Raw genomic sequence first — 15,612 nt, forward strand, 5'->3', positions numbered from 1 at the left:
AAGAGAGGTTGAACAGGCTAGTAATAGGGGTTGCAACAATTTCGGCAGATCATTTTAGAAAGAAAGGGTCCAGATTGTCTAGCCCAGCTGATTTGTAGGAGTCCAGATTTTGCAGCTCTTTCAGAACATCAGCTGACTGGATTTGGGAGAAGGAGAAATGGGGAAGGCTTGGACGAGTTGCTGTGGGGGGTGCAGTGCTGTTGACCGGGGTAGGGGTAGCCAGGTGGAAAGCATGGCCAGCCGTAGAGAAATGCATATTGAAATTCTCAATTATAGTGGATTTATCGGTGGTGACAGAGTTTCCTAGCCTCAGTGCAGTGGGCAGCTGGGAGGAGGTGCTCTTATTCTCCATGGACTTTACAGTGTCCCAGAACTTTTTTGAGTTTGTGTTGCAGGAAGCAAATTTCTGCTTGAAAAAGCTAGCCTTGGCTTTTCTAACTGCCTGTGTATATTGGTTTCTAACTTCCTGAAAAGTTGCATATCACGGGGGCTGTTTGATGCTAATGCAGAACGCCACAGGATGTTTTTGTGTTGGTTAAGGGCAGTCAGGTCTGGAGAGAACCAAGGGCTATATCTGTTCCTGGTTCTAAATTTCTTGAATGGGGCATGCTTATTTAAGATGGTGAGGAAGGCATTTTTTTTTAAATAACCAGGCATCCTCTACTGAAGGGATCAGGTCAATATCCTTCCAGGATACCCGGGCCAGGTCGATTAGAAAGGCCTGCTCGCTGAAATGTTTCAGGGAGTGATTGACAGTGATGAGTGGAGGTCGTTTGACCGCTGACCCATTACGGATGCAGGCAAAGAGGCAATGATCGCTGAGATCTTGGTTGAAAACAGCAGAGGTGTATTTAGAAGGCAAGTTGGTTAGGATGATATCTATGAGGGTGCCCGTGTTTACGGCTTTGGGGTGGTACCTGGTAGGTTCATTGATCATTTGTGTGAGATTGAGGGCATCAAGCTTAGATTGTAGGATGGCTGGGGTGTTAAGCATGTCCCAGTTTAGGTCACCTAGCAGCACGAGCTCTGAAGATAGATGGGGGGCAATCAGTTCACATATGGTGTCCAGAGCACAGCTGGGGGCAGAGGGTGGTCTATAGCAGGTGGCAACTGTGAGAGACGTGTTTTTAGAGAGGTGGATTTTTAAAAGTAGAAGTTCAAATTGTTTGGGTACAGACCTGGATAGTAGGACAGAACTCTGCAGGCTATCTCTACAGTAGATTGCAACACCGCCTCCTTTAGCCGTTCTATCTTGTCTGAAAATGTTGTAGTTAGGGATGGAGATTTCAGAGTTTTTGGTGGTCTTCCAAAGCCAGGATTCAGACACGGCTAGGACATCCGGGTTGGCAGAGTGTGCTAAAGCAGTGAATAAAACAAACTTATGGAGGAGGCTTCTAATACTAACATGCATGAAACCAAGGCTATTACGGTTACAGAAGTCATCAAAAGAGAGCGCCTGGGGAATAGGAGTGGAGCTAGGCACTGCAGGGCCTGGATTCACCTCTACATTGCCAGAGGAACAGAGGAGGAGTAGGATAAGGGTACGGCTAAAAGGTATGAGAATTGGTCGTCTAGGACATCCGGAACAGAGAGTAAAAGGAGCAGGTTTCTTGGGGCGATAAAATAGCTTCAAGGTATAATGTACAGACAAAGGTACGGTAGGATGTGAATACAGTGGAGGTAAACCTAGGCATTGAGTGATGATGAGAGAGATATTGTCTCTAGAAACATCATTGAAACCAGGTGATGTCATCGCATGTGTGGGTGGTGGAACTGAGAGGTTGGATAAGGTATAATGAGCAGGGCTAGAGGCTCTACAGTGAAATAAGCCAATAAACACTAACCAGAACAGCAATGGACAAGGCATATTGACATTAAGGAGAGGCATGCTTAGCCAAGTGATCAAAAGGGTCCAGTGAGTAGTGAGGTCAGTTGCTGTCATGGCGATTCAGACAGCTAGCCGGGTCATAGGTAGCAAGCTGGCAGAAGATGGAGGGAGGTCTGTTTTTAGCCACCTTGTGCGTTTCCGTCGGTAGATTAGTGGGGTTCCGTGTGGTAGAGGGGACCAATCCAATTGGCAAAATAGTTATAGTTATAGTGGCCCAAGAAAATTGTCCGATAGACCTATTCAGATAGCAGCCGATAAAACAGCTAACGATTAGCCGGCCGCAGATGGGCGATCAGGTTACATCGCGACGGAGGGGCCAGTTGGATAACTCCCTCGGGCAGATAACGTCGGTAGTCCAGTCGTGAAGGCCCGATGGGGCTCCGCATCGGCAGTAAAACGGGTCCGGATAGGTGATTGTAGCCCAGGAGTGGCTGATGGAACTCTTCAGCTGGCTAGCTCCGGAATAATTTATGTTAGCTCCGGGACCGACGTTAGCCAATAGTCACTCGGATAGCAGCTAGCTAGCTGCAAGATCCAGGTGCAAATGTCCAGAGCCTGCGATAGAAATCCGGGGATATGAAGAGAAAATAGGTCCGGTATGTTCTGCTCTGAGTCGCATTGTACAAAACTGGCGGTAGCTTTTTGAGCTAAGGGATAGCTGATGACCGCCAACAGTGGTTAGCTGAACTCCAACGTTAGCTAGTGAACTGGCTAACTTCTGGCTAGCGTGGATTTCAGATTTGAGGTAAATAATATCTTTATTTTTTTACTTGGTGAGGCTGGTTGCAGCAGAGTGTTTTGAAGTTGAGTTTTTAGAAGAAAATATATAAAAAGATATGCGAAGATAAAAAAAAATATATATATATATATATATATACACTGGACACGACAAGACGAGGACAAAGGACGTCTGACTGCTATGCCATCTTGGATAATAAGAGGGATAATATGAGAAATGAGGAGGAAGTAGGCCTATGAGACATGGAAATAGACTTGATAGCACCAGATGCTTCTTTCCAACATGTATTATTTATGGATCAATTTTACACAACGACCCAATTACATGGAGACAGTATTACTGTGTGTTAGACAGGCATTGAAGCTGCTTCTGTCCCACCAAGCATTCAGTAAGGGCAGGCCAGATTTCAGAAGTGTTTTCACCATAGATATGTTGTCTATGGTTTGCACCGGGTGCAAAGTTTTCAGCTTTGGTCAGTGTCACCTTGTTTACACACTAAAATCTGGGCCAAGTTTTTCAAAATTCTACAATCTGGACTATCTTCTTCAATGTCTGTCTGTCTGTCTGTCTGTCTGTCTGTCTGTCTGTCTGTCTGTCTGTCTGTCTGTCTGTCTGTCTGTCTGTCTGTCTGTCTGTCTGTCTGTCTGTCTGTCTGTCTGTCTGTCTGTCTGTCTGTCTGTCTGTCTGTCTGTCTGTCTGTGAGAGAGATTAGGGGTTTACAGATGTCCATCAGATCCCGTCTCTCTGGAGACAGCCACCAACCAGCAGCATTGATTATTTTCCTCATGCTCTCTCCCTCCACCACTTCCACAGAGTCCTGATATAACAGACTTTATAATACTGTCTCTCTCCCTCCACCACTTCCACAGAGTCCTGATATAACAGACTTTATAATACTGTCTCTCTCCCTCCACCACTTCCACAGAGTCCTGATATAACAGACTTTATAATACTGTCTCTCTCTCCTCATCTTGAACGGCTCAAAGCTTATATAGACTGATAGATTTAACCCCTCCGTCACTGGTTTGTTCTGTGAGGACAGACACTGGGAGACGAGAAGCAAGTACAGGGAGTGAACATTTAATTAATAACGGACACGAAACGAAACAAGGACAGCGTCTGGACTGTGGAAACAAAACCACATTAATGCAGACACGGGGAAAAAAACTGAGGAAGTGACAGATATAGGGGAGGCAATCAATAAGGTAATAGAGTCCAGGTGAGTTCCATGAAGCGCTGATGCACGTAACGATGGTGACAGGTATGTGTAATGACAGGCCGCCTGGCGCCCTGGAGCGCCAGAGAGGGGGAGCAGGAGCAGGCATGACATGTTCAAATCCTTGGATTGAAATATTCATCTGGAATTTATGCCTGATGCTTCACTGAATGTTAAACAGGTGGTCCCACCAGCATCATCACGGGTCAAGTGATGTATATACTGTAGCTCCAGATAAAGCTCTTTGATAAATGAATAAACCGCAAATCTATGTCATCTCAGTCAATGACAACATTATTAGAGTTATTTATAACTGAGGGTAACTCAGTTTATTGGGGCTGAGTAAAGCTAGACTAGAGTGTTATAATGCTGCATAACAGGGCGGCTCAGAGGATAACTCAGTTTATTGGGGCTGAGTAAAGCTAGACTAGAGTGTTATAATGCTGCATAACAGGGCGGCTCAGTGGTAACTCAGTTTATTGGGGCTGAGTAAAGCTAGACTAGAGTGTTATAATGCTGCATAACAGGGCGGCTCAGTGGGTAACTCAGTTTATTGGGGCTGAGTAAAGCTAGACTAGAGTGTTATAATGCTGCATAACAGGGCGGCTCAGTGGGTAACTCAGTTTATTGGGGCTGAGTAAAGCTAGACTAGAGTGTTATAATGCTGCATAACAGGGCGGCTCAGTGGGTAACTCAGTTTATTGGGGCTGAGTAAAGCTAGACTAGAGTGTTATAATGCTGCATAACAGGGCGGCTCAGAAGAAAACTCAGTTTATTGGGGCTGAGTAAAGCTAGACTAGAGTGTTATAATGCTGCATAACAGGGCGGCTCAGTGGGTAACTCAGTTTATTGGGGCTGAGTAAAGCTAGACTATAGGCCAGAGGCAGAGCTGACAACATTACATCAGACAGATGGATAACCCAACACTAACCACATTCACAACCTCTATAAAGCGTAACATCACTCCATCAGTCAAAGAGAGCACTTAAGTCTAGGACCAAAAGCCTCCTCAAAAGCTTCTACCCCCCCAAGTCATAAAAATGCTGAACAATTAATAAAATGGCCACCGGACTATTTACATAGATCTCCCTCCCTTTTGTACACTGCTGCTACTCGCTGTTTATTATCTATGCATAGTCACTTCACCCCCACCTACATGTACAAATTACCTCAACTAACCTGTACCCCCGCACACTGACTCGGTACCGGTACCCCTCTGTATACAGCCTCGTTATTGTAAATTCTTATTGTGTTACTTTTTATTCAAATATTCTTTTTTTACTTTAGTCTATTTGGTACATTTTTTCTTAACTCTTCTTGAAATGCACTGTTGGTTAAGGGCTTGTAAGTATCAATTTCATGGTAAGGTCTACATACGGTAAGGTCTATGTGACAAATAAAGTGTGATTTGATTTGAGCAGCGCTGAACAGATACTCTCCCTGCACCGATAATCTTGCCTGATTGTATTAGCCTAGTGTTGAAGATTTCAAAGCCCACACAACACAGGGAAAGCACTTGTTCAACTCTCACGCTGTTAGTGGGAGAGCACTTGTTCAACTCTCACGCTGTTAGTGGGAGAGCACTTGTTCAACTCTCACGCTGTTAGTGGGAGAGCACTTGTTCAACTCTCACGCTGTTAGTGGGAGAGCACTTGTTCAACTCTCACGCTGTTAGTGGGAGAGCACTTGTTCAACTCTCATGCTGTTAGTGGGAGAGCACTTGTTCAACTCTCACGCTGTTAGTGGGAGAGCACTTGTTCAACTCTCACGCTGTTAGTGGGAGAGCACTTGTTCAACTCTCACGCTGTTAGTGGGAGAGCACTTGTTCAACTCTCACGCTGTTAGTGGGAGAGCACTTGTTCAACTCTCACGCTGTTAGTGGGAGAGCACTTGTTCAACTCTCGCTGTTAGTGGGAGAGCACTTGTTCAACTCTCACCCTGTTAGTGGGAGAGCACTTGTTCAACTCTCACCCTGTTAGTGTTCCTGTGCTACAGAGGATAGTTGATAGAGTATTAACCTGTGTGGGTGGGGTGGGTTTCTCATTGCCTCGGTATAAAAAAATAAAAGTGATGTTATAAAAGTGATGTTTTGATGTCAATCTTCAATGTGTGAATGAACAACAATATTGGAACAAAGAACACACTATTCCAGGATTTGTAATCAAATCAAAGTTTATTTGTCACGTGCGCCGAATACAACCTTACAGTGAAATGCTAACTTACATGCTCTAACCAATATTGCAAAAAAAGTAAGTAAAGTAAAGAAGTAAAGAAATAAAACAACAGTAAAAATACAGGCTATATACAGTAGCGAGGCTATATACAGACACCGGTTAGTCAGGCTGATTGAGGTAGTATGTACATATGGTTAAAGTGACTATGCATATATGACATACTACTTATGCACATAGTCCTTTGATAAACCCCACCCCTTCAGAGCTTTAGCTGGTGGAGCATTACCATATTTATTTAACTAGGCAAGTCAGTTAAGAACAAATTCTTATTTTCAATGCCGGCCTAGGAATTGCCTTGTTCAGAACAACAGATTTGTACCTTGTCAGCTCGGGGATTCGAACTTGCAACCTTTCGATTACTAGTCCAACGCTTTAACCACTAGGCTACACCGCCCCAGGCCCAGGATTATATGGACCATGGAGAGACTGTGCTGTCTCTCCATGGTCCAGCTCTACTTTACAGACAGACAGCCAGGATGATGTATGTGCCTATATCCCCTGGATGAGACCATCTGGGGAGTCACATTGAGAGCTACTCATGCATAATACATGCTGGGATATTGACCCTTCATCCTCTGTCTGTCTATACCGTTTAAAGCACTCAGGAAACAGATACAGCCACAGATTGACAGTACATTTAAAAATCACTACTCAGCCATTTGTCTTCCGGCAAGTAGGAGTGATGCTAGTCCCTCGACTGGGCAGAGTCACGCTCTATGATGTAAGGAGATGTGCTATTTTACAGAAACATTAATGTAATCAAACCAGGACCAAACTCTCCATTCACCTTAAAGGAAGTACAGCCGCTTACATCCTATCAGGAAATTAGATCTGTCTCTCAATTTGAATAAAAACACTGTGTGGTGTGGTGTGTGGTGTGGTGTATGTGGTGTGTGCTGTGTGGTGTGGTGTGTGCTGTGGTGTGTGTGCTGTGGTGTGCTGTGGTGTGTGGTGTGTGTATGTGGTGTGTGCTGTGTGGTGTGGTGTGTGCTGTGCTGTGTGGATGTGGTGTGTGTATGTGGTGTGTGGTGTGGTGTGTGTATATGGTGTGTGGTGTGGTGTGTGCTGTGTGGATGTGGTGTGTGCTGTGCTGTGTGGATGTGGTGTGTATGTGGTGTGTGGTGTGGTGTGTGCTGTGTGGATATGTGGTGTGTGCTGTGTGGTGTGGTGTGTGCTGTGCTGTGTGGATGTGGTGTGGTGTGTGCTGTGTGGATGTGGTGTGTGGTGTGTGCTGTGGTGTGTGGATGTGGTGTGTGTGTGCATGTGTGGTGTGTGGTGTGTAGTGTGTGGTGTGAATGTGTGGTGTGTGGTGTGTATGTGTGGTGTGTGTATGTGTGGTGTGTGTATGTGTGGTGTGCGGTGTGTTGTGTGTGGTGTGTATATGTGGTGTGTATGTGTGGTGTGTGTATGTGTGGTGTGCGGTGTGTAGTGTGTGGTGTGTAGTGTGCATGTGTGGTGTGTAGTGTGTATGTGTGGTGTGTGTATGTGTGGTGTGCGGTGTGTAGTGTGGTGTGTATGTGTGGTGTGTGTATGTGTGGTGTGTGTATGTGTGGTGTGCGGTGTGTAGTGTGTGGTGTGTATGTGTGGTGTGTATGTGTGGTGTGTGTATGTGTGGTGTGTAGTGTGTGGTGTGTATGTGTGGTGTGTGGTGTGTAGTGTGAATGTGTGGTGTGTGGTGTGTGCTGTGTGTATGTGTGGTGTGTGGTGTGTAGTGTGATGTGTGGTGTGTATGTGTGGTGTGTGGTGTGTAGTGTGTGGTGTGAATGTGTGGTGTGTGGTTTGTATGTGTGGTGTGTGTATGTGTGGTGTGTGTATGTGTGGTGTGCGGTGTGTTGTGTGTGGTGTGTATATGTGGTGTGTATGTGTGGTGTGTGTATGTGTGGTGTGCGGTGTGTAGTGTGTGGTGTGTAGTGTGTATGTGTGGTGTGTAGTGTGTATGTGTGGTGTGTGTATGTGTGGTGTGCGGTGTGTAGTGTGGTGTGTATGTGTGGTGTGTGTATGTGTGGTGTGTGTATGTGTGGTGTGCGGTGTGTAGTGTGTGGTGTGTATGTGTGGTGTGTATGTGTGGTGTGTAGTGTGTGGTGTGTATGTGTGGTGTGTGGTGTGTAGTGTGAATGTGTGGTGTGTGGTGTGTGCTGTGTGTATGTGTGGTGTGTGGTGTGTAGTGTGATGTGTGGTGTGTATGTGTGGTGTGTGGTGTGTAGTGTGGTGTGTATGTGTGATGTGTGGTGTGTATGTGTGGTGTGTAGTATGATGTGTATGTGTGGTGTGTAGTGTGGTGTGTATGTGTGATGTGTGGTGTGTATGTGTGGTGTGTAGTGTGATGTGTATGTGTGATGTGTGGTGTGTATGTGTGGTGTGTGGTGTGATGTGTGGTGTGTGGTGTGTGGTGTGTAGTGTGTTGTGTATGTGTGATGTGTGGTGTGTATGTGTGGTGTGTAGTGTGATGTGTGGTGTGTGGTGTGTAGTGTGTTGTGTATGTGTGATGTGTGGTGTGTATGTGTGGTGTGTATGTGTGGTGTGTATGTGTGGTGTGTGGTGTGTAGTGTGGTGTGTATGTGTGATGTGTGGTGTGTATGTGTGATGTGTGGTGTGTATGTGTGATGTGTGGTGTGATGTGTATGTGTGGTGTGTAGTGTGGTGTGTATGTGTGATGTGTGGTGTGTATGTGTGGTGTGTAGTGTGATGTGTATGTGTGATGTGTGGTGTGTATGTGTGGTGTGTGGTGTGATGTGGGGTGTGGTGTGTGGTGTGTAGTGTGTTGTGTATGTGTGATGTGTGGTGTGTATGTGTGGTGTGTAGTGTGATGTGTGGTGTGTGGTGTGTGGTGTGTAGTGTGTTGTGTATGTGTGATGTGTGGTGTGTATGTGTGGTGTGTAGTGTGATGTGTATGTGTGGTGTGTGGTGTGTAGTGTGGTGTGTATGTGTGATGTGTGGTGTGTATGTGTGATGTGTGGTGTGATGTGTATGTGTGGTGTGTAGTGTGTGTAATGTTAAGTTGACCTTACCTCCTCCACCATGGCCAGCATGCGCCGAGTGCTCTCCAGTGACTGTGGAGAGAAAAGACCCATATTAGAGAGTTGTCAGATGAATCTCTTCTCTACTACTGTACCATACCACACACCTGGTGATGAACACACCTGGAATTGAACACACCTGGTAATGAATAGACCTGTAACCAGTGCTGGTATCAACTCTATTGAATCCATTTCATAAACAAAATAATCATTACATAATACAAAAAGTAAATAATAATCGGATCCCCTCCTGTGTTGACTGGGTTAGTATTTCAGCTCTGTATTCCAGCACTTTGGATTTGAAATGATACAATGACTACGAGGTTAAAGTTCAGATTGTCGGCTTTAATTTGAGGGTATTTTCATCCATATCGGGTGAACTGTTTAGAAATTACAACGCTGGTGTACAGAGCCAAAACAACAACAATCGAGTCACTGTGCCAATATTTGGAGCTCCCGGTCTATAGGAGGATGTGCCATTAACATGGATACAGTGAGCTACCAAGTCTTCACATTCCCACTGAATGTATCACCTGTTCTCCTCACTCTTCCCTCCCTCCTTTTCCAACAATCTGCTTTTACATACCTATATTTCCTTCTAAATGTCTCCCTCCCTCCCTCACACCCTCCACTCTCCCTCCCTCCCTCCCTCCCTCCCTCCACTTCTCTAATCTCTCCCCCTCTCCTGTCTCCCTCTCTCTCCAGAGCCTGGCTGGATTACATTATCTCTTCATGAATGTTTAATAGGTCCATTTGAGCTAGTCTATTATTCTGCCGATCTGAATGAAGGCTGCACCCCACTCCTTAGAAAAGGACAGGCCAGAGAGATGTACAGTTAACACTGTCTAAAACCTCACCCACAGCAAAACACCCACAGCAAAACCACAGGGACATAGACACAGTAGGACACATAACCATGATACTTAGTTTATGGCAAATATAGTTTATGGCTGACTAACGGTAGTTGAAAAGCAGGGCTCGATGACAGAGGAGAATAGTGAGAGAATAACAGTGACGTGGATAGCAAGACAACTGAGCCAGGGATTATTAATGTGAGATTATTAATGGGGGATTGTTAATGTGAGATTTCTAACGCATTGTCAATCTGTGATCAAATGAACCCAAGGACAGTGGGCTACATGCGACAGTTGTGAAGTAAGGGTGAGATATTAGACAATGCCTTCTGTTACCGACCTCAGATGCCAGACGTTCACCCTGCGGGGCGACAGACGGGGGAATTATAATAATGCATCATATTACACTTTTCTCAAAGACACATGATAGGTCACGAGACAGGAGATGCATCTTTGTTGATCTGTGATTATATCAAATGTTGTCATCTTTTTGACTACCAACCCAGAGCAGACCGACAGCCATTTTGGAAAGACTCCTTCCTGTGCCGTGCCAGGTTCCCCCGCCCCCACTAGCAGGCCCAAATACTCAAGTGCTCTTGACACAAAGTGGGATTTGGCTGACAAATCAGTCCATGGCTGGTTGTCTGTTATTATTGACCCCTGGCAGGCAGTCCTAGTGCTGGCTCTACCTCAAAGAATCAACAAAGGTCCTATCATAATCTATATAAAGATGAGATCTCTTTCTCTCCATGGAAGCCAAATGGGTATACTGTTAGACAGTGTTCAATAGATACAGTTAAATAAATATGGATCAGCATCAATGAGCTTTATAAAAAAAATAGTCCTATTGTGATTTACATACACAGATTTGATCTCTTTCTATCCTTGGAAACCAAAACACTCAATATAAGTCCAAAGCTGATTGACATATTGAGTGACCAAGCTGTGTAAACACAGCAGGGTCTGGTTGACTCAGCTTAGTTTAGAGCAATACAGCCTATTTATAGTCAAACAGCACTCAAACATTATTCTAATTCATGACTTGCAAAGCCCCAGATAGGCTGTCTGCCGTTAGGTACGTATTACAGTGTAGCTAAAATGGGACAAAATAGTTGATAGAGCTCTGATACGGAACAGATGTCTAGTTGATAGAGCTCTGATGTGGAACAGATGTCTAGTTGATAGAGCTCTGATGTGGAACAGATGTCTAGTTGATAGAGCTCTGATACGGAACAGATGTCTAGTTGATAGAGCTCTGATACGGAACAGATGTCTAGTTGATAGAGCTCTGATACGGAACAGATGTCTAGTTGATAGAGCTCTGATACAGAACAGATGTCTAGTTGATAGAGCTCTGATACAGAACAGATGTCTAGTTGATAGAGCTCTGATACAGCACAGATGTCTAGTTGTTAGAGCTCTGATGTGGAACAGATGTCTAATTGATAGAGCTCTGATACGGAACAGATGTCTAGTTGATAGAGCTCTGATACAGAACAGATGTCTAGTTGATAGAGCTCTGATACAGAACAGATGTCTAGTTGATAGAGCTCTGATACAGAACAGATGTCTAGTTGATAGAGCTCTGATACAGAACAGATGTCTAGTTGATAGAGCTCTGATACAGAACAGATGTCTAGTTGATAGAGCTCTGATACAGAACAGATGTCTAGTTGATAGAGCTCTGATACGGAACAGATGTCTAGTTGATAGAGCTCTGATACGGAACAGATGTCTAGTTGATAGAGCTCTGATGTGGAACAGATGTCTAGTTGATAGAGCTCTGATACGGAACAGATGTCTAGTTGATAGAGCTCTGATACGGAACAGATGTCTAGTTGATAGAGCTCTGATACGGAACAGATGTCTAGTTGATAGTGCTCTGATACAGAACAGATGTCTAGTTGATAGAGCTCTGATACAGAACAGATGTCTAGTTGATAGAGCTCTGATACAGAACAGATGTCTAGTTGATAGAGCTCTGATGTGGAACAGATGTCTAGTTGATAGAGCTCTGATGTGGAACAGATGTCTAGTTGATAGAGCTCTGATGTGGAACAGATGTCTAGTTGATAGAGCTCTGATACAGCACAGATGTCTAGTTGATAGAGCTCTGATGTGGAACAGATGTCTAGTAGATAGAGCTCTGATGTGGAACAGATGTCTAGTTGATAGAGCTCTGATACGGAACAGATGTCTAGTTGATAGAGCTCTGATACAGAACAGATGTCTAGTTGATAGAGCTCTGATGTGGAACAGATGTCTAGTTGATAGAGCTCTGATACGGACCAGATGTCTAGTTGATAGAGCTCTGATACAGAACAGATGTCTAGTTGATAGAGCTCTGATGTGGAACAGATGTCTAGTTGATAGAGCTCTGATGTGGAACAGATGTCTAGTTGATAGAGCTCTGATACGGAACAGATGTCTAGTTGATAGAGCTCTGATACGGAACAGATGTCTAGTTGATAGAGCTCTGATACGGAACAGATGTCTAGTTGATAGAGCTCTGATACAGAACAGATGTCTAGTTGATAGAGCTCTGATACAGAACAGATGTCTAGTTGATAGAGCTCTGATACAGCACAGATGTCTAGTTGTTAGAGCTCTGATGTGGAACAGATGTCTAGTTGATAGAGCTCTGATACAGAACAGATGTCTAATTGATAGAGCTCTGATACGGAACAGATGTCTAGTTGATAGAGCTCTGATACAGAACAGATGTCTAGTTGATAGAGCTCTGATACAGAACAGATGTCTAGTTGATAGAGCTCTGATACAGAACAGATGTCTAGTTGATAGAGCTCTGATACAGAACAGATGTCTAGTTGATAGAGCTCTGATACGGAACAGATGTCTAGTTGATAGAGCTCTGATACGGAACAGATGTCTAGTTGATAGAGCTCTGATGTGGAACAGATGTCTAGTTGATAGAGCTCTGATACGGAACAGATGTCTAGTTGATAGAGCTCTGATACGGAACAGATGTCTAGTTGATAGAGCTCTGATACGGAACAGATGTCTAGTTGATAGTGCTCTGATACAGAACAGATGTCTAGTTGATAGAGCTCTGATACAGAACAGATGTCTAGTTGATAGAGCTCTGATACAGAACAGATGTCTAGTTGATAGAGCTCTGATACAGAACAGATGTCTAGTTGATAGAGCTCTGATACAGAACAGATGTCTAGTTGATAGAGCTCTGATGTGGAACAGATGTCTAGTTGATAGAGCTCTGATGTGGAACAGATGTCTAGTTGATAGAGCTCTGATGTGGAACAGATGTCTAGTTGATAGAGCTCTGATACAGCACAGATGTCTAGTTGATAGAGCTCTGATGTGGAACAGATGTCTAGTTGATAGAGCTCTGATGTGGAACAGATGTCTAGTTGATAGAGCTCTGATACAGAACAGATGTCTAGTTGTTAGAGCTCTGATGTGGAACAGATGTCTAGTTGATAGAGCTCTGATGTGGAACAGATGTCTAGTTGATAGAGCTCTGATGTGGAACAGATGTCTAGTTGATAGAGCTCTGATGTGGAACAGATGTCTAGTTGATAGAGCTCTGATGTGGAACAGATGTCTAGTTGATAGAGGTCTGATGTGGAACAGATGTCTAGTTGATAGAGCTCTGATACAGAACAGATGTCTAGTTGATAGAGCTCTGATACAGAACAGATGTCTAGTTGATAGAGCTCGGATACAGAACAGATGTCTAGTTGATAGAGCTCTGATACAGAACAGATGTCTAGTTGATAGAGCTCTGATACAGAACAGATGTCTAGTTGATAGAGCTCTGATACAGAACAGATGTCTAGTTGATAGAGCTCTGATACAGAACAGATGTCTAGTTGATAGAGCTCTGATACAGAACAGATGTCTAGTTGATAGAGCTCTGATACAGAACAGATGTCTAGTTGATAGAGCTCTGATACAGAACAGATGTCTAGTTGATAGAGCTCTAATACAGAACAGATGTCTAGTTGATAGAGCTCTGATACGGAACAGATGTCTAGTTGATAGAGCTCTTATACGGAACAGATGTCTAGTTGATAGAGCTCTGATACGGAACAGATGTCTAGTTGATAGAGCTCTGATACAGAACAGATGTCTAGTTGATAGAGCTCTGATGCGGAACAGATGTCTAGTTGAAAGAGCTCTGATGTGGAACAGATGTCTAGTTGATGGAGCTCTGATACAGAACAGATGTCTAGTTGATAGAGCTCTGATGTGGAACAGATGTCTAGTTGATAGAGCTCTGATACGGAACAGATGTCTAGTTGATAGAGCTCTGATACGGAACACATGTCTAGTTGATAGAGCTCTGATGTGGAACAGATGTCTAGTTGATAGAGCTCTGATACGGAACAGATGTCTAGTTGATAGAGCTCTGATACAGAACAGATGTCTAGTTGATAGAGCTCTGATGTGGAACAGATGTCTAGTTGATAGAGCTCTGATGTGGAACAGATGTCTAGTTGATAGAGCTCTGATACAGAACAGATGTCTAGTGATAGAGCTCTGATACGGAACAGATGTCTAGTTGATAGAGCTCTGATACAGAACAGATGTCTAGTTGATAGAGCTCTGATGTGGAACAGATGTCTAGTTGATAGAGCTCTGATACAGAACAGATGTCTAGTTGATAGAGCTCTGATACGGAACAGATGTCTAGTTGATAGAGCTCTGATACAGAACAGATGTCTAGTTGATAGAGCTCTGATACAGAAAATATGTCTAGTTGATAGAGCTCTGATACAGAACAGATGTCTAGTTGATAGAGCTCTGATACAGAACAGATGTCTAGTTGATAGAGCTCTGATACAGAACAGATGTCTAGTTGATAGAGCTCTGATACAGAACAGATGTCTAGTTGATAGAGCTCTGATGTGGAACAGATGTCTAGTTGATAGAGGTCTGATACGGAACAGATGTCTAGTTGATAGAGCTCTGATACGGAACAGATGTCTAGTTGATAGAGCTCTGATACGGAACAGATGTCTAGTTGATAGTGCTCTGATACAGAACAGATGTCTAGTTGATAGAGCTCTGATACAGAACAGATGTCTAGTTGATAGAGCTCTGATACAGAACAGATGTCTAGTTGATAGAGCTCTGATGTGGAACAGATGTCTAGTTGATAGAGCTCTGATGTGGAACAGATGTCTAGTTGATAGAGCTCTGATACAGCACAGATGTCTAGTTGTTAGAGCTCTGATGTGGAACAGATGTCTAGTTGATAGAGCTCTGATGTGGAACAGATGTCTAGTTGATAGAGCTCTGATACAGAACAGATGTCTAGTTGATAGAGCTCTGATACAGAACAGATGTCTAGTTGATAGAGCTCTGATGTGGAACAGATGTCTAGTTGATAGAGCTCTGATACAGAACAGATGTCTCGTTGATAGAGCTCTGATACGGAACAGATGTCTAGTTGATAGAGCTCTGATGTGGAACAGATGTCTAGTTGATAGAGCTCTGATGTGGAACAGATGTCTAGTTGATAGAGCTCTGATACAGAACAGATGTCTAGTTGATAGAGCTCTGATGTGGAACAGATGTCTAGTTGATAGAGCTCTGATACAGAACAGATGTCTAGTTGATAGAGCTCTGATGTGGAACAGATGTCTAGTTGATAGAGCTCTGATACGGAACAGATGTCTA

At 43.9% G+C, this 15,612-nt stretch overlaps 1 protein-coding gene across 1 annotated transcript in view; it reads right to left on the bottom strand.

The window, feature by feature from the left end:
* LOC106607199 (synaptosomal-associated protein 25-B) overlaps positions 1 to 15,612 on the bottom strand; it is a 71,101-nt gene that overhangs the window by 20,857 nt on the left and 34,632 nt on the right. Inside the window, exon 3 of the mRNA XM_045712837.2 lies at positions 9,086 to 9,127. Coding sequence (XP_045568793.1) covers positions 9,086 to 9,127 — 42 coding nt within the window. The remainder of the gene's footprint in view (positions 1 to 9,085; positions 9,128 to 15,612) is intronic.

Source organism: Salmo salar, chromosome 01 (assembly GCF_965601325.2).
Source record: "Salmo salar chromosome 01, fSalSal1, whole genome shotgun sequence".
In the NCBI taxonomy this organism is placed as follows: Eukaryota; Metazoa; Chordata; class Actinopteri; order Salmoniformes; family Salmonidae; genus Salmo; species Salmo salar.